At 44.4% G+C, this 22,402-nt stretch overlaps 1 protein-coding gene across 2 annotated transcripts in view; it reads left to right on the top strand.

Annotated features, from left to right (window-relative positions):
- LOC121280394 (FYVE, RhoGEF and PH domain-containing protein 3-like) overlaps positions 1-22,402 on the top strand; it is a 201,035-nt gene that overhangs the window by 107,967 nt on the left and 70,666 nt on the right. For both annotated transcript variants that reach the window (XM_041192347.1, XM_041192345.1), the window contains exon 5: positions 19,501-19,590. In XM_041192347.1, coding sequence (XP_041048281.1) covers positions 19,501-19,590 — 90 coding nt within the window. The remainder of the gene's footprint in view (positions 1-19,500; positions 19,591-22,402) is intronic.

Genomic DNA, 22,402 nt, shown 5'->3' with positions numbered 1-22,402 from the left:
ACTAAACTAATCTCCAATTATCCAGAGAAAATTCTTGTGCATAATTAGAACATAGATCGTGGCAGTGTGGATAATGGAGTTTTCTTTTATGAGATATGAGCCTTGCGGGCAATGCCAGCATTTGTTACCAATCTCTAATTGCCCTTGAGAAGGTGGTAGTGAATCACCTTCTGCAGTCCATGAGATGTAGGTACACCCACAGAGCTGTTGGGAAGGGAATTCCAGGATTTTGACCCAGCAAGAATGAAAGAAGAGGGATATAGTTCCAAATCAGGATGGTGTGTGGGTTGGAGGGGAACTTACTGGTAATTTCTACCGTGTTCCTACATGTCTGCTGCCCTTGTCCTTCTGGGTGGTAGAGTTCAAGGGTTTGGAAGGTGCTATCAAAGCAGCCTTGTTGAGTTGCTGCAGTGTATCCCATAGATGGTACATACTGCTGCCACTGCATGTTGGTGGTAGTGTGAGTGAATATTTAAGGTGGTGGATGGAATGCTCCACTTATCCAGGCAAATGGGGAGTATTCCATCACACTCCTGACTTGTGCCTTGTAGATGGTGGTGAGTTACTTGTCACAGAATTCCCAGCCTCTGACCTGCTCTTGGAGCCACAGCATTTATATTGCTACTCCAGTTCAGTTTTTGGTCAATAGTAACTCCCAGGATGTTGATGTAATGATGGGAGTCTTCAGGGGACATAGTCATTTGGTTTAGCAGAGTTCCTTTTCTATACCGTACCAGTGAATATATGTATCTGTGACTTAAACAAATGATTCTACATCATGTGACAAGTATGTGCGTCATGAGGTTTTGATAAATTCTGAAAAAATATAGTATCAAACATCTTCACAGCAACAAAACATGGAAACCAATATTACAATAGAATTTAAAAATTTACACTATCACAATTTGAGAATCTGCCAAATGTAACTGTGCTCAATAAAAATTAATTTCAGCAACACATTTATTAGTGTCATAGTCAGCTGTCATGCTCAGAGTTGTGTTACTCACAAGTACTTTTGTGGTTTCTAGGCAGTTTATTTCCATTGCTAACAGGATGTCTTGTAGCTACACTATCATGTGCAGACATTGGTTTTTGTTGTTTAATGCACAGAGATTTTTTTTAGACTGTGTTTACCTTGTTTAATACCAACCAAGCTACATTTTCTACGATTTAAGTTCTGTCTTGTTTCCTGTGCTTTGATAGTAAACATTCATCCAATATCCCAACAGTATATTATAATTTTCAAGCCGTTGTGCTTATTACTCTGCTCCCCGCACCGCCCCCCCCACCCCCCCACCCCCCCCCCCCCAACCTTACAAAGGTGCTCAAAGTAATGAAACAGGAACAAACTATGTAATAGGAAGAAGAAGAAAATAATGTATGTTTGTCTTCTAATTAAAATCCCAACATTAAAAGTTACCTTTTAAGTTTCAGTACTATCTTGAGATATATACTGTACAGCTTCTTAAAGCAAGAAGCTAAAGTCATGTCAAAACTAACCAGAAATGTGAGTTTGGATGTACAGAAATAATACACTTGCCCCCAACTTCCTCCAACCTATACACAAAACTTGCATCACCCTATAGGCAATGGCCCAGAGCTCTGGAGTGGGATATGTCACAGCAATGCCCTGTTAGGCTTTTTATGTCATCCTCCAGCCCTGTAAGTTGCGGAAATGTGAGCTGACAATGGCATGGCAAGGGCATCTGGGCATTTATGACCTTAGTGACCAACAGTCTATGGGCAGAAACTTGTGATGTCAGGGATCTCGTCTGCCAGCTGGAGAGCCGGCGAGAGACCTGCTCTGCCTCTTTTCAGCAAAGCTCGCTGAACCACACACCAGTCAGGTAGTGGTGGGGCCACCCCCTGGAATCAAGACCCTGGGGACGGAAGTATCGTCTAGCAAGAGCTGTTGACCAATCAAAGGCCAGCAGCTCTTGCACTCAGCAGCGCCACTGAGGGAGTGAGTCCTGGCTGCTTCCAGAAAGACACCCCTCAGAGTCCCAAGATCATCACAGAATCACAGATTTGTTACGGTGTAGAAGGAGGCCATTCAGCACTTGGTCTCTGAGCATTTTAACTTAGTGCCAATCTCCTGCCTTTTCCCTGTAGCCCTGCACATTGGATGATTACTTAAATAGCAACAATGCCCCCTTGAATGCCTCAGTTGAACCTGCCTCCACCACACTTCCAGGCAGTGCATACTCACTGTATGAAAAAAGTTTTTTTCACCCCTCACGTTTGCTTCTTTTGCAAAGCACTTTAAAAATGTGCCCATTGGTTCTCAAGCCGTTTACGAGCAGGAACAGTTTCTCCCTATCTACTCTGTCCAGACCCCTCATAATTTTGAAAGCCTCTATCAAGTCTCTTCTTAGCCTTCTCCTCTCCAAGGAAAATAGTCCCAACTTCTCCAATCTTTCCTCATAACTGAAGTGTCTCATCCCTGGAACCATTCTCATAAACCTCTTCTGCACTCTCTCCTATGCGTTCACATCCTTCCTATAGTGTGGCGCCCAGAACTGTACACAATACTCCAACTGAGGTCTAACCAGTGTCCTATATAAGTTCATCATAACCTCCCTGCTCTATTAATGAAACCTAGAATACTGTATGCTTTAGAAACAGCTCTCTTTACCTGACCTGCCACCTTTTAATGACTTATGTACATACACACCCAGGTCTCTCTGCTCCTGCACACCCTTTAGAATAGTACTCTTTATTTTATACTGTCTCTCCATGTTCTTCGTACCAAAGTGTATCACCTCACACTTCTCCAATTGACCTTCACTTGTCACCTATCTGCCCACTCCACCAATGTGTCAATGTCCTTTTGAAGTTTTACACTGTCCTCCACACAGTTTACAATTCTCCCAAGTTTTGTGTCATCTGCAGACTTTGAAATTGTCCCCTGCACAGCAAGATCTAAATCATATATATATATATATATATATATATAATATATTTATATTTATTTTTATATATATTTTTAAAATTTATATATGTGTGTATATCAGGAAAAGCAAGGGTCCCAACACTGACCCCTGGGGAACTCCACCACAAACCTTCTTCCAGCCCGAAAAATACCCATTAACCATTACTCTGTTTCCTATCCCTCAGCCAATTTTGTATCCATGTTGCTACTGTTCCTTTTATTCCATGACCTATGGCTTTCCTCACAAGTCTGTTGTATAGCACTGTATCGAACAGCTTTTGGAAGTCCATATACATCACATCAATGGTCTTGGCCTCATCAACCATCTCTGTTACCTCGTCAAAAAACTCCAGGAAGTTAGTTAGAAACGATTTTCCTTTAACAAATCCATGCTGACACTTCCGAATCCATCCACATTTTTCCGTGTGACTATTAATTCTATCCTGAATAATTGTTTCTAAAAGTTTCCCCACCACTGAAGTTAAACTGACTGGTCTGTAATTGCAGGGCAGCCTTTTTTGAACAAGGGTGCAATGTTTGCAAATCTCCAGTCCTCTGGCACCTCCCCTGAATTCAGGGAACATGGAAATATTATTGCCAGTGCCTCTGTAATTTTCACTCTCACATCTTTCAATATTCTTGGACACATCTCATCCAGTCCTGGTGCCTTATCAACTTTAAGTACCGACAGTTTATCCAATACTGCCTCCTTATCAATTTTAAACCCTTCTGGTGACTGAGTTTCTTCCTCTGTCACCATGGCCTGGGCAGCATCAAACCTAATAAGTAAAGACAGGTGCAAAGTATTCATTTAACACCTCAGCCATGCCTCTTGCTTCTATGTGTAAATTCCCTTTTTGGTCTCCAATTGGCCCATCATCTCCTTTTACCACCCTTTTGCTGTTGATGTGCTTATAGATTACTTTGGGATTTCCTTTCATGTTAGCTGTCAGTCTTTTTTCATAATCCCTCTTTGCTTCTCATATTTGCTTTTTCACATCCCTTCTGAACATTCTGTCTTCAGCTTGATTCTCAATAGTATTTGCTACCTGATACCTGTCATAAGCACAATTTTTCTTCCTTTGTCATCCAGGGAGCTCTGGATTTGTTTATCCTACCCTTCCCTTTTGAGGGAACATACCTTGACTGTGCCCAAACCATCTTCTCTTTGAAGGGAGCCCATTGTTCAGCTACTGTTTTTCCCACCAGTCTTTGGTCCAGTCTATCCGGCCCAGCTCTGTTCTTGCCCCACTGAAGCCTGCTCTCCATCAGTTGATTATTCTTACTCTGGATTGACTTGTGTCATTTTCCACCATCATCTGAAACCTTTTGATACAATGATTACTGTCCCCTAAATGTTCCCCCACAGTCACTTGATCTACTCATTTCCAAGGACCAGGTCCAGCAGTGCCTCCTTTCTTGTTGGACTGGACACGTACTGCTATAGGAAATTCCCCTGGACACAATCTAGGAATGCTTGTCCCTCACTGCCCCTTACACTACCACTATCCAAGTCTACGTACGGGTAATTAAAGTCCCCCATTATAACTACTCTATGATGTTTACACCCCTCTGTAATTTCCTTGCAGATTTGTTCCTCTATATCCTTCCCACTAGCTGGTGGTCTGTATATTACACTGAGCAATGTAACTGCACCCTTCTTATTCCTTAGCTCCAGCCAAACTGATTCTATCCTTGAATCCTCTGACACATCCTCTTTTTCCAGTACTGCAATACACTCCTTAACCAAAACCGCCATCCCTCCTCCTTTTTTCCCTTTCCTATCTTTTCTGAACACCTTGTAACCAGTAATATTTAACACCCAGATCTGCCCTTCCTTAAGTCAGGTCTCCATTATCGCCACAACGTCATAATCCCACAAGGTAATCTGTGCCGGTAACGCCCCAATTTTATTAACTATACTCTGTGCATTCACATACAAGCAGTGTGACCCTGATTTAGACTTCATTGCTTGCTCCCTTACTCCAACTCCATCTATTAATTTACTGTCCTCTATTTTAGTGCTATCTGCCTCTCCCAGCAGTCCATGCACCCTGGTGCTACTTTCTAATATTCTCTCCTGGTTCCCATACCCTGCTGAGTTAATTTAAACTCTCCCAACAGCACCAGCAAAACTCAGTCCTGGCTCTGTTCAGATGCAACCCATCTGGCTGGTACAGGCGTCATCTGCCCCAGAGCCAGTTCCATTTGCCAGGAATCTAAAGCCCTCCCTCCTGCACCATCTTTCCAGCCAAGCATTCTTCTGTCTTATCTTCCTATTTCTGTACTCACTTGCACATGGTACTGGGAGTAATCTGGAGATGACTGCTTTAGAGGCCCTGCTTGTTAATTTTCTACCTAGCTCCCTAAATTCTGATTGCAAGACGACATCCCCCTTCCTACCTAAGGCTGTTCACCACTCCCCCCCTCCCCCCACCGACAACCACAAGAATGTCCTACAGCTGTTCTGTGACACCCTTCACCCTGGCATCAGGGAGGCAACAAACCATCCTGGAGTCACGTTGACAGCCGCAGAAACACACATCTGCTCCCCATCTAAAGAATCCCCCATCAGTACTGCCTTCCCGCTCTTCTTCCTCCCCTCCTGTACAGCTGGGCCACCTGTGGTGCTTTGGGCTTGACTCTTGCTGCACTCCTCCAAGGATCCATCTGATATCCAGAAGGGAAAACGGATTGGTGAGCGAGACCTCTGGGGACTCCTGCACTACCTGCCTGTTTCTCTTGGACTGACTGGTGGTCACTCTTACCCTGTCTGCCTGCTTTCCCCTAACTTGTGGTGTAACCACCTCTCTGAACGTGCTAACCATGCAGTTCTCTGCCTCACGGATGCACCTCAGTAACTGCAGCCACTGCTCAAGCTCTGAATCATGGAGCTCAAGCTTGTGTAGCCGGTGACACTTTTTGTATATGGGCTCGTCTGGGTCACGAGAAGTGTTCACGACTCCCCACGTGCCACAGGATGGGCATTCCACTTGGCTGAGCTGTCCTGTCTTGACTTAATCTTAAAATTTTAAATCACTTTATTTATTTTAACTTTAGTAAGACCTCATGGAGGACCCAGGCTACAGGTAAGTAATGTGGGATGTTTCACAGAGTGGGGGATTGGGGGTTGGTGGGTGGGTTGGGGGGGTGGGGGTGGTAGGGGGAGTGGTCACAGGGAAGAGGAGGTTCAGAAGTAAGGGTAGGATGTGTCCAGTTCCTCGAGGGGCCCTTCCCTCGCCTCCCCCCAAATGGAGGTGACAAGCGGCCCATGCAGTTTTTATCTGTTGTACACAACACAAGGCGACAGGCCCGCTTGTAGCTGGGTTAATCCCTGCGACGGTGGATGAGACCCAAAAGTGGGCGTTAATTTGTCACTTCAAGGCTTCAATTGGAGGTGGGGCAGTAAGGTCCACCATGGGCCTTCCCATTAACTCTGGCAGAAAGGCAGTGGGATTCCAATATGCTGCCATTCTGCCTTTCCCGCCTCCAAGCTCGGCACCAGCATCTGCTCCTCTCTTCAATCCAATGAGACTTAAGGATTAAAAAAGAAACAAGAATGACAGAGAAGGGAAAATGGTGAATTAGAGTCAAATCAGGTTCAAAAAGGCAATTAAAGAGAAAGGAAGATGAGAATAAGAAAAAAAAACTGAGAAAAAGTAAAAAAATTTAAAATTTTAATTTTAATTTCAAAATCTCTAACAATTTGCCACCTGCAGGAATGTGGCTCCACAATTGTTCCATTTCTCGGTTGGAGTGGTTGATTGGCAGTGTAGGAAGGGAGTCTGAGTTCCACGTTTATGTAGAGTGCCCGAGCTTGCAGCCCCCTTTTCATTATTTGAATGGGCTGCTCCTCAATTTTTGGTTGCACTTCAGCCCCACGCTCCTGATCTTTGCTTACCTGGTGCCCCTGGGCCTGGCCAAGGTGCCATCAACAGTTCCATGCAGGGGGTGGACGAAGGGGTTATCCGACCTGACACTCTGCCCTTTACCACAGTTATGTTCGGAGACGGGTGGCCCTGGAGAGAAAGCACGTTGTGTCCACTGGCAAGCTTGAGGCCTTCTGCTGGGCACTGCTGGGGCGAGGGTGCAACATCACTCCTGGGAACGATATTTTGATTTGATTTTTAAGTTTTGTTTGCGGTTTTGAACCTTTTTGTTATAGTGCCCCAGCAGGAGCTGTCACTCCCTTTCATTATTTTTATTGATTATTTGTTTTACTGAAAAGAGACTATTAATCTCATTAAAAAGGTACCAACTTCGGATGGTGGATTTAACCAGCAATTAATGCAGCAACTTCGTGAATTTCATGGGGAGGTCGAGGGTCCGTTAACATTTTTTGCCAGGGTGACTGTGGTATGGTGCAAATTCTCCAGCAACTGGTGACTGCTTGCAATTCACAACATGTCTCATCCTCATCAGAAGTTCCTGGAGTATTTATGCAGAAGAAAGACTGTCTTGGCAATAAGTGGCAATGCTTTTTTGCAATTATTAAAACTTCCCATGCATCCAAAAGGTCAAACTCTCCAGCACAAAATAGCAGCACCGCTCATACAAGAAAGCCAGCCAGCCTCAAACAGGAAATGTAAACCCCCAATGTAGAACATTCCAGTAACCCACCCCCCCTCCCCTTCTTTTCTTCTTCTCCCCTATTCTTCCATCTTTTTCCTGAGCTGAAGTTTGCAATTAGGAAGATTCAGCTTTTGTTCTTTCAAGTTCCGGAACTGGTGCAAAATAAAACCCCCAGTAGGCCTAAAGCTATCAATCAAAGAGCAGTCTTTCAGGTTTAGGTAATTCACATAGCTGGGGTTTGATCATTCGTCTAGTTGTGGCTTTTCCTTATATTAAGCTGACAAGGTGGTTTTCAAATACCGTCAGCTCTCAGTGAAACTAATCATAGTGGAAATTCACTTTCAATATGAGAAGCAGCAGGGACTGTATAAAAAGCTCCTGAGCCAACTTGTTGTCCCAAGGATGCATGTGGGACACTGCTCGGCTTAGGGTGCTCTCGATGTTGGTAAACTTGTTAGTCCAAAGTAATATAATTATTTTTTTTTAAATTAAGGGCCAACCCTACTAATGGGTTGCAGGTTGGGACCAGTGATAAATTGTATCCCTTTTAATGAACTTCTACCTGTTTACATTAAAAAAGTGCAGCAAAACAACAATGCTTGCAAAGTACTTCTGCATGGCACACTGCCAAACTTAAAAAAAACACTGAGATAAAAACAAAAAACTGCAGATGCTGGAAATCCAAAACAAAAACAGAATTACCTGGAAAAACTCAGCAGGTCTGGCAGCATCGGCGGAGAAGAAAAGAGTTGACGTTTCGAGTCCTTCTGACCCTTCCACAGAACTGAGCGATATAAGGAGAGGGGTGAAATATAAGCTGGTTTAAGGTGGGGGTGGGGGGAGAGAAGTGGAGGGGGGGGTGTTGTTGTAGGGACAAGCAAGCAGTGATAGGGGCAGATGATCAAAAGATGTCACAGACAAAAGAACACAGAGGTGTTGAAGTTGGTGATATTATCTAAACGAATGTGCTAATAAAGAATGGATGGTAGGGCACTCAAGCTATAGCTCTAGTGGGGGTGGGGGGGCATAAAAGATTTTAAAATAATGGAAATAGGTGGGAAAAGAAAAATCTATATAAATTATTGGAAAAAACAAAAGGAAGGGGGAAGAAACAGAAAGGGGGTGGGGATGGAGGAGGGAGATCAAGATCTAAAGTTGTTGAATTCAATATTCAGTCCAGAAGGCTGTAAAGTGCCTAGTCGGAAGATGAGGTGTTGTTCCTCCAGTTTGCGTTGGGCTTCACTGGAACAATGCAGCAAGCCAAGGACAAACATGTGGGCAAGAGAGCAGGGTGGAGTGTTAAAATGGCAAGCGACAGGGAGGTTTGGGTCATTCTTGTGGACAGACCGCAGGTGTTCTGCAAAGCGGTCGCCCAGTTTATGTTTGGTCTCTCCAATGTAGAGGAGACCACATTGGGAGCAATGAATGCAGTAGACTAAGTTGGGGGAAATGCAAGTGAAATGCTGCTTCACTTGAAAGGAGTGTTTGGGCCCTTGGACGGTGAGGAGAGAGGAAGTGAAGGGGCAGGTGTTGCATCTTTTGCGTTGGCATGGGGAAGTGCCACAGGTGGGGGTTGAGGAGTAGGGGGGGATGGAGGAGTGGACCAGGATGTCCCGGAGGGAACGATCCCTACGAAATGCCGCCGGTGGGGTGAAGGGAAGATGTGTTTGGTGGTGGCATCATGCTGGAGTTGGTGGAAATGGCGGAGGATGATCCTTTGAATTCGGAGGCTGGTGGGGTGATAAGTGAGGACAAGGGGGACCCTATCATGTTTCTGGGAGGGAGGAGAAGGCGTGAGGGCGGATGCGCGGGAGATGGGCCGGACACGGTTGAGGGCCCTGTCATTGACCGTGGGTGGAAAACCTCGGTTAAGGAAGAAGGAGGACATGTCAGAGGAACTGTTTTTGAAGGTAGCCTCATCAGAATAGATGCGACGGAGGCGAAGGAACTGAGAGAATGGGATGGAGTCCTTACAGGAAGCGAGGTGTGAGGAGCTGTAGTCGAGGTAACTGTGGGAATCGGTAGGCTTGTAATGTATATTGGTGGACAGTCTATCACCAGAGATTGAGACAGAGATGTCAAGGAAGGGGAGGGAAGTGTCAGAGATGGACCACGTGAAAATGATGGAGGGGTGGAGATTGGAAGCAAAATTAATAAATTTTTCCAAGTCCCGACGAGAGCATGAAGCAGCACCAAAGTAATCATCAATGTACCGGAGAAAGAATTGTGGAAGGGGGCCGGAGTAGGACTGGAACAAGGAATGTTCCACATACCCCATAAAGAGACAGGCATAGCTGGGGACCATGCGGGTACCAATAGCCCCACCTTTTATTTGGAGGAAATGAGAGGAATTGAAGGAGAAATTGTTCAGTGTGAGAACAAGAGGAGATGAGGTCAGTGACAGTCCTCAAGTGCTAAGGAACGCAAGCTCCAACAACTCATTGACACCAACATCCATCTAGGACCCTCCACCCCTGCCTGTCCCTCCGTCCCCACCCAATCTTCCAATTCCAGGCCCAGCCATATATTTACTATACCCCCTGACCTTCCCCTCTCCAATGCTGTACGTTCAGTGCTCAGTAAAGGACTTAGTTTCATACCCTTATACCCTCATCTCAATGAATTTCGGGCTTGGCACAATGCTGAACTCTTCTTCCGCTGTCTTCGTCTCCAGGCTCACTTCTTTGGGCAGGAGTCCGCTCCCCGTTCAACGGATCCTTTTACCCACCTCCAATATTCTCCCTCCACCTGGACCCCTCCCTCTGGATTCTTACCTTCTCTTGATCTTTTCATTGAGAACTGTCGGCATGACATTAGTCGTCTCAATTTCTCTGCTCCTCTCACCCATTCTAGTCTGTCTCTCTCTGAACTTACTGCACTCCATTCTCTCAGGTCCAAAACCCTGACATTGTCATCAAACCCGCTGACAAGGGTGGTGCTGTCGTTGTCTGGTGCACTGACCTCTAGCTCGCGGAGGCTGAGCATCAACTCGCAGATACTTCCTCCTACCTCTCCCTGGACCATGACCCCACCACTGTACATCAAGCCATTGTTTCCAGAACTGTCACTGACCTCATCTCCTCTGGAGATCTTCCTCCCACAGCTTCCAACCTGATAGTCGGCCAACCTTGGACAGCCCGCTTCTACCTCCTACCCAAAATCTACAAACAGAACTGTCCCGGTAGACCCACGGAACTCATTTCTCGTTATCTTGACATCCTTCTCTCTCCCCTTGTCCAGTCCCTTCCCACCTACATCCGTGATTCCTCTGACACCTTATGTCACATCAACAATTTTAAGTTCCCTGGCCCCAACCACTTCCTCTTCACCATGGACGTCCAATCCCTCTACACCTCCATCCCCCACCAGGATGGTCTGAGGGCCGTTAGCTTCTTCCTCGAACAGAGGCCCGAACAATCCCCATCCACCACTACTCTCCGTCTGGCTGAACTTGTTCTCACACTGAACAATTTCTCCTTCAACTCCTTTCACTTCCTCCAAATAAAAGATGTGGCTATGGGTACCCACATGGGCCCCAGCTATGCCTGTCTCTTTATGTGGTATGTGGAACATTCCTTGTTCCAGTCCTACTCCGGCCCCCTTCCGCAACTCTTTCTCCGGTACATCGATGATAACTTCGGTGCTGCTTCATGCTCTCATCGGGACTTGGAAAAATTTATTAATTTTGCTTCCAATCTCCACCCCTCCATCATTTTCACGTGGTCCATCTCTGACACTTCCCTCCCCTTCCTTGTCCTCTCTGTCTCAATCTCTGGTGATAGACTGTCCACCAATATCCATTACAAGCCTATTGGCTCCCACAGCTACCTCGACTACAGCTCCTCACACTCCGCTTCCTGTAAGGACTCCATCCCATTCTCTCAGTTCCTTTGCCTCCGTCGCATCTATTCTGATGATGCTACCTTCAAAAACAGTTCCTCTGACATGTCCTCCTTCTTCCTTAACCGAGGTTTTCCACCCACGGTCGTTGACAGGGCCCTCAACCGTGTCCGGCCCATCTCCCACGCATCCGCCCTCACGCCTTCTCCTCCCTCCCAGAAACATGATAGGGTCCCCCTTGTCCTCACTTACCACCCCACCAGCCTCCGAATTCAAAGGATCATCCTCCGCCATTTCCACCAACTCCAGCATGATGCCACCACCAAACACATCTTCCCTTCACCCCCCCTGACGGCATTCCATAGGGATCGTTCCCTCCGGGACACCCTGGTCCACTCCTCCATCCCCCCCTACTCCTCAACCCCCACCTATGGCACCTCCCCATGCCCACGCAAAAGATGCAACACATGCCCCTTCACTTCCTCTCTCCTCACCGTCCAAGGGCCCAAACACTCCTTTCAAGTGAAGCAGCATTTCACTTGCATTTCCCCCAACTTAGTCTACTGCATTCGTTGCTCCCAATGCAGTCTCCTCTACATTGGAGAGACCAAACGTAAACTGGGCGACTGCTTTGCAGAACACCTGCGGTCTGTCCACAAGAATGACCCAAACCTCCCTGTCGCTTGCCATTTTAACACTCCACCCTGCTCTCTTGCCCACATGTCTGTCCTTGGCTTGCTGCATTGTTCCAGTGAAGCCCAACGCAAACTGGAGGAACAGCACCTCATCTTCCGACTAGGCACTTTACAGCCTTCTGGACTGAATATTGAATTCAACAACTTTAGATCTTGAGCTCCCTCTTCCATCCCCGCCCCCTTTCTGTTTCTTCCCCCTTCCTTTTGTTTTTTCCAATAATTTATATAGATTTTTCTTTTCCCACCTATTTCCATTATTTTAAAATCTTTTATGCCCCCCACCCCCACTAGAGCTATAGCTTGAGTGCCCTACCATCCATTCTTAATTAGCACATTTGTTTAGATAATATCACCAACTTCAACACCTATGTGTTCTTTTGTTCTTTTGTCTGTGACATCTTTTGATTATCTGCTCCCATCACTGCTTGCTTGTCCCTACAACCACATCACCCCCCTCCACTTCTCTCCCCCCACCCAACCCCCCACTCCCACCTTAAACCAGCTTATATTTCACCCCTCTCCTTATATTGCTCAGTTCTTTGGAAGGGTCATGAGGACTCGAAACGTCAACTCTTTTCTTCTCTGCTGATGCTGCCAGACCTGCTGAGTTTTTCCAGGTAATTCTGTTGTTGTTTTAAAAAAAAACACTCCTGTCTGTGTTATCCACAGTGCTGGTTTTATGTCTTGTTTGATTTCACTGGTCAAGTAAACTCGAATTGCACGCCTTCATATACATTTTTGTTATTTGATGCTCAATATCACTAACAGAGAAGGATTGACACAAGAACAAATGTGATTGTTTATTGCAACAGAAGGCAGAGCACTAAATCCTTGCATGCTCCCACAACCACCTCCAGCTCTAGACTTACAGTTAACCAGTAGCCTATGCTGTACAGTGATTGGTCAGTACTGCCACATGGTTAGTCCACCTGTATTCTCTTAAAGGTACATGGCACTCCACTTTACCACAACCAGTAAATCATGATCAACTTCAAACACTGCAACCAAAAACCAGTATTATAAGGTCCACTTAGTTGACATAATTGTGAATATAGCTTAAGAAATGCAGACGGCTTTTTTGATTTAGACTTTTTCCATGACAGCATCGTTTAAGTCAGTTAAGAGTGCTTGGACTTGCTTTGGCTCCTTGTGCTTTCTGCTTTACTGTTTAATCCAATGTCTATATCAAGGAGGGCTTCGTAATCGTAACAATGCAAGCTTCTATTTCTGGTGCCTTCTAGTTCAATGTTACAACTCTAAGTCTGCGCAGCTGTTAGTTGTATTGAGACTGCAATATACAAGCTGAAATCCTTCAACAAGCCTTTTGTAATTAGAGCTGGCAGATTACTGTTTTACAAGATAAGTTTTCAGTTTTCGTGGCGCTGAATTTTGTAATTTTATCTGGAAAGCAACTGAACAAAAAGAAATTGTTGAAGGAGCCACTCATCACGTTGGTCACTTGGTTTTTCAACAGTATATTTTGTATAGATTTGGAACAGTTTACACAACTAAGTCCTGGCCCACAAAATTAGGAGTTGATTCCTTGTTTAGCTCCCCAAAAATTATTAGGATTGTTAATTTACCAAATGTTTTGGGTTGGTCGCCACTGATCAGTTTGAAATGTTGAATCTTGTAACACAATTTTTAATGCTACATCTGCAGTTAGATTTTTCTGAACCCTTGATTGTGCTCCTGCATTGTGGCCTCCTGTTTGGTTATGGGGGACTCGCTGAGGGTTGTCAGTCCAGAGCATGTTATTTACCCAACAATTGAGTGCAGTACTGAAGGAGCAATTTTATTACTTTTTTTAAAATCCCAGTTCCCAATGCTGAAAAATCTGTGAAGAAAGAACACCTCAGCAAAGATTGGACGATAGTTGCCTTGGAGGCAGAGTGAGCAAAACAGGGCCTAAATGGCCGAGGTCACAGTGGTGGGAGCCAGAGTTTTAGTGTCATAGAAGTGATTTAGCTGGCACGGGGAAGTGGCAGCTTGCTGGAGGCAACCTAAAACAGATGGAGCAATTGTGAAAGGGAGCCTAAAGTGCTATGGGTGAGGATAAAGCAGAGCAAAGGTGCTGGGAAAGGAGAGAGAGGGAGGCCTTAAATGGTTCAGAGGCAGCAGAGATAGTGACAAAGTGGGTGCAGGCTTGTAAAATGATTAGACAAGAGCTTGAAGCAGGAGTGGGGTAAATGCAGCCCCAGATTTACTGAGTCAGATGATATGCAGAACAGAATTCTACATCAGCATCCTAAGGTCTTAATGGAAGTGGCTGCAGAGTTAGTAAACGCATTGGTTGTAATGTTCCAAAATTCCCTAGATTCTGGGAAGGTCCCAGTGGATTGGAAAGCAGAAAATATAACACCACTATTCAAAAGGAGGGAGATAGAAAGCAGGAAACTATAGGCCAATTAGCCTAACATCTGCCATTGTGAAAATGCTAGATTCCATTACTGAAGAGGTAATAGCAGGACAGTTAGAAAATCATAATGCAATCAGGTAGAGTCAACATGGTTTTGTGAAAGGGAAATCATGTTTGACAAATTTATTACAGTTCTATGAGGATGCAACAAATAGGGTAAATAAAGGGGGACCAGTAGATATAATATATTTGGATTTCCAAAAGGCATTTGAGAAGGTGCCATATAAAAGGTTACTGTAGAAGATTTTTGATTGACAAGGGAATCAAGGATAATGGGAAGCAGACAGGAAGATGGATTAAGGCCACAGTCAGATCAGCTATGATCTCATTGAATGGTGGACCAGGCTCAATGGGCTAAATGGCCTACTTCTCCTATTACTAATGATCTTATGATCTGGGCATTTGCAATTGCCATGCAATAGCCATATGTTGGCATAGGGTTTTCCAATATAGGAAATAAGATTAATGCACACAGGAAGTGTACACTATATGCAAGTCATTGTTTGAGCAAAGTCTGTGCCATCTGTACACTAATGCATTTTCATTTGTAGCATTTTCCTTATAACACTACATAGAATTTGTAACTGATAGCCTATTGAGCAAAATTGTAGCAGATTTCAGGTGGATGTAGACTAGTGATTTGGGTAGCCATACAAAAATACAGTTTAATGTGGTAAGTGTGAAGTGATGCACTTCAATGAAGCAAGATGGAGAAGCAATACAATCACGATGAACTGTTTTGATAGTAGATGCAAGAACAAAGAGATCTTGGGAAGTATATTCACAAATTCTTGAAGATGGCAGAACAAGTTGATAAGGCATTTAAGGAAGTGTTTGGGATACTTGGCTTAATAAACAGGGGCATAGAAACACAGACATTTTGCAAATGTTTTACAAATCTCTAGTTAGGCCTCAACTGGAATGCTGTCTATAGTTCTGGGCATCACATTTTGGGAAGGGTGTTAAGGCCTTGGAGGAGGGTACAGAAGAGATTTACCATATTGGTGCTAGGGCTGAAGGATTTCAGTTGTATGAAGAGTTTGGAGAAACTGGGACTTTTCCCCTGAGAGCAGACAAGGTGAAGGGGAGACCTATTAGAGTATTCAACATTGAGAGATGTTGGTAGAACAGGTCAGGCGGAACTGTTTCCTCTGATAAGTGGATCAGTAACCAGAGATCACGATTTAAAATATTTTCCAAAACAATAAGAGGGGGAATGAGAATTTCAGACAGAAGGTTAAGATCAGGAACACACTCCCTGAAAGAGTAATTGAATCAGATTCCATACAAACTTTCAAAAGACAACTTTACACGTCCTTGAAGGCTATTTGAAGCATAATGACAAAAAAGTTGGGGTGCGGTACCACACTGGACAGCTTTTTCCAAGAGCTGGCACAGACATGATGGGCCAAATGGGCTCCCTCTGTGCTTTGATTCTATGATTCAACAGTTTGTTGAGCAATCAGCTTTGTTTTTGTGATTGTAGGTTTGAACTCAAGTTCATCTCATAGTTGGATCTGCTTATCATTGCTTACGAATTAGTTACTCTGCCATATTAGTATATCCTGCTGTGAGGTGAGAAAGAGGAAGTGAATGACGCAGCCAACAGTACTGAGCTGATGCTGTTGTGGCAGTAAACCATCTGATAAAGCACAGTAATTTCTTAGCTGGCCTCGTCTCTGTCTTCATTGTTAAGCTAACAGTTTCACAAATATTCCCTTCAGGCTTAGCTTAATAATCCTTTGCTAATTGATGTTAGTTACCAGTGTAGTTTAGCCATGCCAACACAATATAGGACAACATAACAATAGCAAATGGCCCAGATCTTGTGGTGCCCACATGATCAGAAACCAGATGTGCGACCTAAGATGCACGTTGGGACCCTGCGGAAGTCCCAATGTACTGACCTCCATGGGAATTGCCCAGGAAGTTTGAACTTCTGATGGGCAATTGCCCTGCTCCCTTCTGCAATTGTCCCTGACTTTGAACTAGAATTGGAGACTTTGCACAGTTTCATGGGACTTACCTGATTAAACACCCAGGAAATGTTGGACAGAAAAATCCTCACTCCTGGGTAACTACCGAATTGATTCCTCCCCGCCCAATCACTCACACTGACAATTCCCCTCCCGACAACCCACCACCACCCAACTACCACCACCTCCCCACCCGACCTGATCTGACCACCTCTTCCTGCCTGCCATCCTACCCGCCCACTGCCCTCTCCTGCCCTGCCCCTGCCTGCAACCCGCCCACCCCTGCCCCTGACCTTTAAACTTACCACTTGGCAGCTAGAGCTGTAAAAAGGAGGCGTGCCCTGTCTTTCCCTGATGCTGTCACACTGCAGTGGAGCTCTCTGCTGGGCGCTGTGTTCTGCATTTCTGGAGAAGCCAGCTCGGAAGACCTGGTAAGAAATGTGGAGTAGTGTTTAGGTGTGGAAGAGTTTGAGCGGAGTGGCATTCTGACGATGATTGCTGCTTTGCAGAAGACCTGGGCCAATTTCTCTGGGAGATCTGGCCAGGACCTTGTGCGAAGCAGCAATCATCATCAGATTGCCACTCCATCCGATCTTTTCCATGCCTCAGTACAGCGTCGCATTTCTTGCCACGTCTTTCAGGGATGCAGAGCACGTCATCCATCGGAGAACTCCCATCGGAGTGCTGTAGCGTTGGCAAGAGACAAGTGCCTTTTTAGGGCACTATCTGCCATAAGGTAAGTTTAAAGGTCCCATCCGAATTTTAGTGAATGGATGAATGTTGTGAATAGGTGTGTGCTTGAATGATTGCTAGAGTGGGTGAGGTATGTGGGTTGGCTGAGTGAGCTAAGTGGGTAAATGGATGAGATGACATTGGGTAGGTGATGTGGCAAGTGGGTGAGGTGGTTGGGGTGGCAGATGGTGGGGGGAGTTGACTTGGGGGGCAGGGGGAGTCGGGGGAGTTAAGTGGGAGGCAGTGAGAGTGATTGGGGTATCAGTTCCGTAGTTACCCAGAGGTAGTCTAACATTTCCAGGGTAACTTTACATCGAAGTCCCACAAAACTGTCCAAAATCTCTGACTCTAGCCCAAAATTGGAAACATTTGCAGTGATACAGGGCAATGGGAAGTTCAAATTTCCTGGGCAATTCCTACAGAGGTCAGCTCATCAGGTCTTCCACAGGGTCCCAATGTGCGTCTTGGGTCATAAGTCCAGTCTCCGATGATCCAGAGACCAGAGGATCTGGGCTATTTGACACAATTCCATGCTAACAGAATTGTGTTTGGATAACTTGCTGTACACCATATTCCTAACAGATTGGAATCATACCTACCACAAGGAAGATGGTTGTGGTTGTTGAGGATCAATCATTTCTGTTCCAGGCCATCACTGCAGGAGTTCATTAGGGTCACGTCCTAGGTCCAGCCATCTTCAAGTGCTTCATCAATGACCTTCCCTCCATCATCTGGTCAGAAGTGGGAATGTTCGCTGATGATTGTACAGTGTTCAGAACATTCACAACTCCTCAGATACTGAAGCAGTCCGTGTCCAAATGCAGCAAGACCTGGACAATATCCAGGCTTGGGCTGACAAGTGGCAAATAACATTCACGCCAGACATTTGCTAGGCAATGACCATCTCCAACAAGAGAGCATCTAACCATCGCCCTTTGACATTCAGTGGCATTACCATCACTGAAACCCCACTATCAACATCCTGGGGGAAGGTTACCATTGACTAGAAAATGAACTGGGCTAGCCATATAAATACTGTGGCTGCAAGAGCAGGTCAGAGGTTAGGAATCCTGCGGCAAGTAACTCACCTCCTGACTCCCCAAAGTCTGTCCATCATCTACAAGGCACAAGTCAGGAGCGTGATGAATGCATTGCCCGGATGAGTACAGCTTCAACAACACTCAAGAAGTTTGACACCCTCCAGGACAAAGCAGCTGCTTGATTGGCAACTCATCTACAAACATTCACTCCCTCCACCATGGACACACAGTAGCAGCAGTGTGTACCATCTACAAGATGCACTGCAGAAACTCACCAAGCCTCCTTAGACAGCACTTTCCAAACCCTTGACCACTACCACCTAGAAGGACAAGGACAGCAGGCAGATTGGAAAACCACCAAACACCTGGAAGTTCCCCTCCAAGTCACTTACCATCCTGACTTGGAAATATATCACCGTTTCTTCACAGTCGCTGGGTCAAAATCCTGGAATTCCCTCCGTAACTGCACTGTGGGTGTACCTACACCACATGGACTGCAGTAGTTGAAGAAGGCAGCTCAGCACTACCTTCTCGAGGGCAATTAGGGATTGGTAACAAATGCTGGCCTAGCCAGCAGTGCCCATATCCCATGAACGAATAAAAAAATGGAAGACATCTGGGACTTTAGACGTCTAAACATACAGGGTATGGTATATGCATTGACCCAGAAGCATGGCTATGTGATAGGAACCAGCAGTGATCCTGTAGGCAGATTGTATGACATGTGTGCACATGGGACAAAGAGGAGGAACGTATCTGTGGCAGTTGACAGGGAATGAACTTCACCCAGTTCAAGGGATACTGATTAGAATCAAGGCCATGTGTGGTATAAACTGGGGCTATAACAAGCTTTTGGGACAAAGTAAAGCAAAACAGGGACATGAGGCACAGGCTGATGAAAGGAGAGAACATGGTCTGAGAGCTGAGGGCTTGAATTTACATTGATAGAGAATAAGTAATGTGCTTGAGCTTCACATTGGTACTTTATGTTGATTACCTCTCAATTTCAGACTTAGTAACCCCCTGCAATTTTTTACCCATAGCACAATCAGCATTTAATATTTAAATAATGGTAACTTGAGGGAAAAAGTTACCAACTATAATGCTTTCTTAATATTGAAGCTGATGATTCTAAGGTTTTCTGAGTTCCGTCAAGTGAAATGTACTAGTTTATTTTCCTGAATTCCTGAATATGGTTCTTGTATTTTATATATTTCATTTTACGGCTACTATGATCAGAATATTTTTCACAAATTAAAATTGTAAACTTGATATTTACTTTTCTTTCTTCCAGTGCACAGAGCCAGAGAAGTTATTCAAAATTGCAAATGAGCTTCTGCTCACAGAAGAAGCCTACGTGAAAAGGCTTCACCTTCTGGATCAGGTAATGCAAAACATTCACCGGATTCAGCTTGGAGTAAAATTTGTTTGTTGCTTTGAGATAATTTTGGACTTTAAAATAAACTTAAGATTTATTAAAGGCTGTTACCTGAATTTCAAATAGGATTTTAAGAAAATACCATTTTTGCTACAAGGGGATTTAGAAAGGCTAAGTGAGTGGATGAGAACATGGCAGGTGGAATATGATGTGGAAAATGTGAAGTTATCCACTTTGGTAGGAAAAACAGAAATGCTGAGTATTTCTTAAATGGCGAATGATTAGGAAGTGTTGATGCCCAAAGAGACCTGAGTGTTCTTGTTCGTAAGTCACTGAAAGCTAACGTGCAGGTGCAACAGTCAATTCAGAAGGCAAATGGTATGTTAGCCTTTATTGCAAGGGGATTTGAGTATAGGAGTAAGGAGGTCTTGCTGCAGTTGTACTGAGCCTTGGTAAGACCACACCTGGAGTATTGTGTGCAGTTTTGGTCTCCTTAGCTAAGGAAGGATACACTGGCCATAGAGAGTGTGCAACGGAGTTCACCAGACTAATCCCTGGGATGTTGGGATTGTCCTATGAGAAGAGATCGAGGAGGCTGGGCCTGTATTATTTAGAGTTTAGAACAATGAGAGGTGACCTCATTGAAGTGTACAAAATCTTACAGGACTTAACAGGATATATGCAGGAAGGATGTTTCCCCTGGTTGAGGGAGGGGGGGGTGGTGGTTCTAGAACCAGGGGACAGAGTCTTAGAATAAGAGGTAGGCCATTTAGGGCTGAGATGAGGGGGAATTCCTTTAGTCAGAGACAGATGAACTTTTGGAATGCTGTACGCCAGGAGGCTCCGTCATTGAACATGTTTGCTGGTCGATAAATTTCTTAATACCATTGTCATTAAGGGATATGGGGATAATGTGTGAAGATGGTGTTGAGGTAAAAGATCAACCGTGATCTAGTTGAAAGTCAGAGCAGGATCGAGGGGCCAAATGGCTTATTCCTGCCCTTGTGTTCTTATGTACAAAGAGTTTGTCAATATAATAGGAAATAGATGAAATGGGTCACCACAGGCTTAAATACTTGGGTAAAGCAGAGAGAATGCTCTGAAGCAACTGAAGATGGAAGACTGCAAACAGGTGTTACATGAAACATGTTACATTGGCTGTGTAGCTTTTCTGAAGGCTGGTTGGTTAATGAAGTGTTTCAGACCAGAGTCCTATTCTGGTGAATGTCACAATTCTAAAATTACTAGAGAATATAATACTTTAATTAAGTAGTGAGATTAATATTGTACTTAGCACAGTTATGTTTAATCTTTTAATCATAGAACTCTGCATAGGCAAAATAATCTGAGAACTGAATCTGTCATTCTTTTAAAATAGTCTGTTTTGTAGGCTTCCTCCTAAAGCATTTGTGATTGATAGAGAATAATCTGAGGGATTTGTTACCATTAACTCTTCTCTATTCAAGTGCCTCTGAAAATTATGTATGAGTCTCCATCAAATTGATGGGCAGGAAAAGGCCATCAAACCTGCCTTATACCATCACAGCTAAACAAGTCTTTCCACCCTCACAGCCATATAATCTGCTGGGAGAAAAAATAACACATTTTACAAAAGCCCAGGGCAAACAAGGTAAAAAATACACTAGAAATTTCCTCTCTGATCTTCTTAGGCAATCAGATCCAGTACAGGAGATCACACAAACCTAGTGTTATTTATTAAATTTATTGAGTTGTTCTATTTAGAACACTGAATTAAACTTTTAATCTTGAAATTAATTTTTCAATTTAAATTTTTATCTTTGGAGACAGATCTCTTACAAATGTAAAGAGCACTTGAGTACTTGAGTACATCGATTACATAAGCTCCCTCTCACTTGTCTATAAAGCTAACTACCATAGCTAATTAAAACTAATGTTTTAATTCTGTGACTGAATGAATTATGATTATAAGAATTGTGATCAGGTTGCAACAGCTAATATATGGAAATAGTGCACATGTAACTTTTTCAATTCTGTTCAACAGGGTGCAAGTGCATGGTCTGGTAATGATAAAAACAAAAAAACCGCGGATGCTGGAAGTCCAAAACAAAAACAGAATTACCTGGAAAAACTCAGCAGGTCTGGCAGCATCGGCGGAGAAGAAAAGAGTTGACGTTTCGAGTCCTCACGACCCTTCGACAGAACTTGAGTTCGAGTCCAGGAAAGAGCTGAAATATAAGCTGGTTTAAGGTGTGTGTGTGGGGGGCGGAGAGATAGAGAGACAGAGAGGTGGAGGGGGGGGGGTGTGGTTGTAGGAACAAACAAGCAGTGATAGAAGCAGTCCACCTCTCTGTCTCTCTATCTCTCCGCCCCCCACACACACACCTTAAACCAGCTTATATTTCAGCTCTTTCCTGGACTCGAACTCAAGTTCTGTCGAAGGGTCATGAGGACTCGAAACGTCAACTCTTTCCTTCTCCGCCGATGCTGCCAGACCTGCTGAGTTTTTCCAGGTAATTCTGTTTTTGTTTTGGTCTGGTAATGATGTTCATTGAGATTCAGAAACTTACTGATCTGTGGAGTTCTGTTATCTATGCAAAGCTATTATTGATGCTGCTTTCCCTCTTGATGATTTACATATACAATATATGCTTTAAGCTAGGCTTTTAAAAAATTTTATTTGCCCCTTCCTCCCAAATTGCTAAACAACTGGTCCTGGCATTTTTTGATGGGGGGGGAGGGGGGGGTGAATTTTCCTCTTGACTATTTCCAGTGAACTAAAAAAAAAATTAATACAAGTAACTGCACTGTAAGTAGTAAACAGTGGAAATATCTCCAT

The sequence above is a fragment of the Carcharodon carcharias genome, chromosome 7 (assembly GCF_017639515.1).
Source record: "Carcharodon carcharias isolate sCarCar2 chromosome 7, sCarCar2.pri, whole genome shotgun sequence".
NCBI lineage: Eukaryota > Metazoa > Chordata > Chondrichthyes > Lamniformes > Lamnidae > Carcharodon > Carcharodon carcharias.
This window is presented reverse-complemented; position numbering and strand designations above follow the sequence as displayed.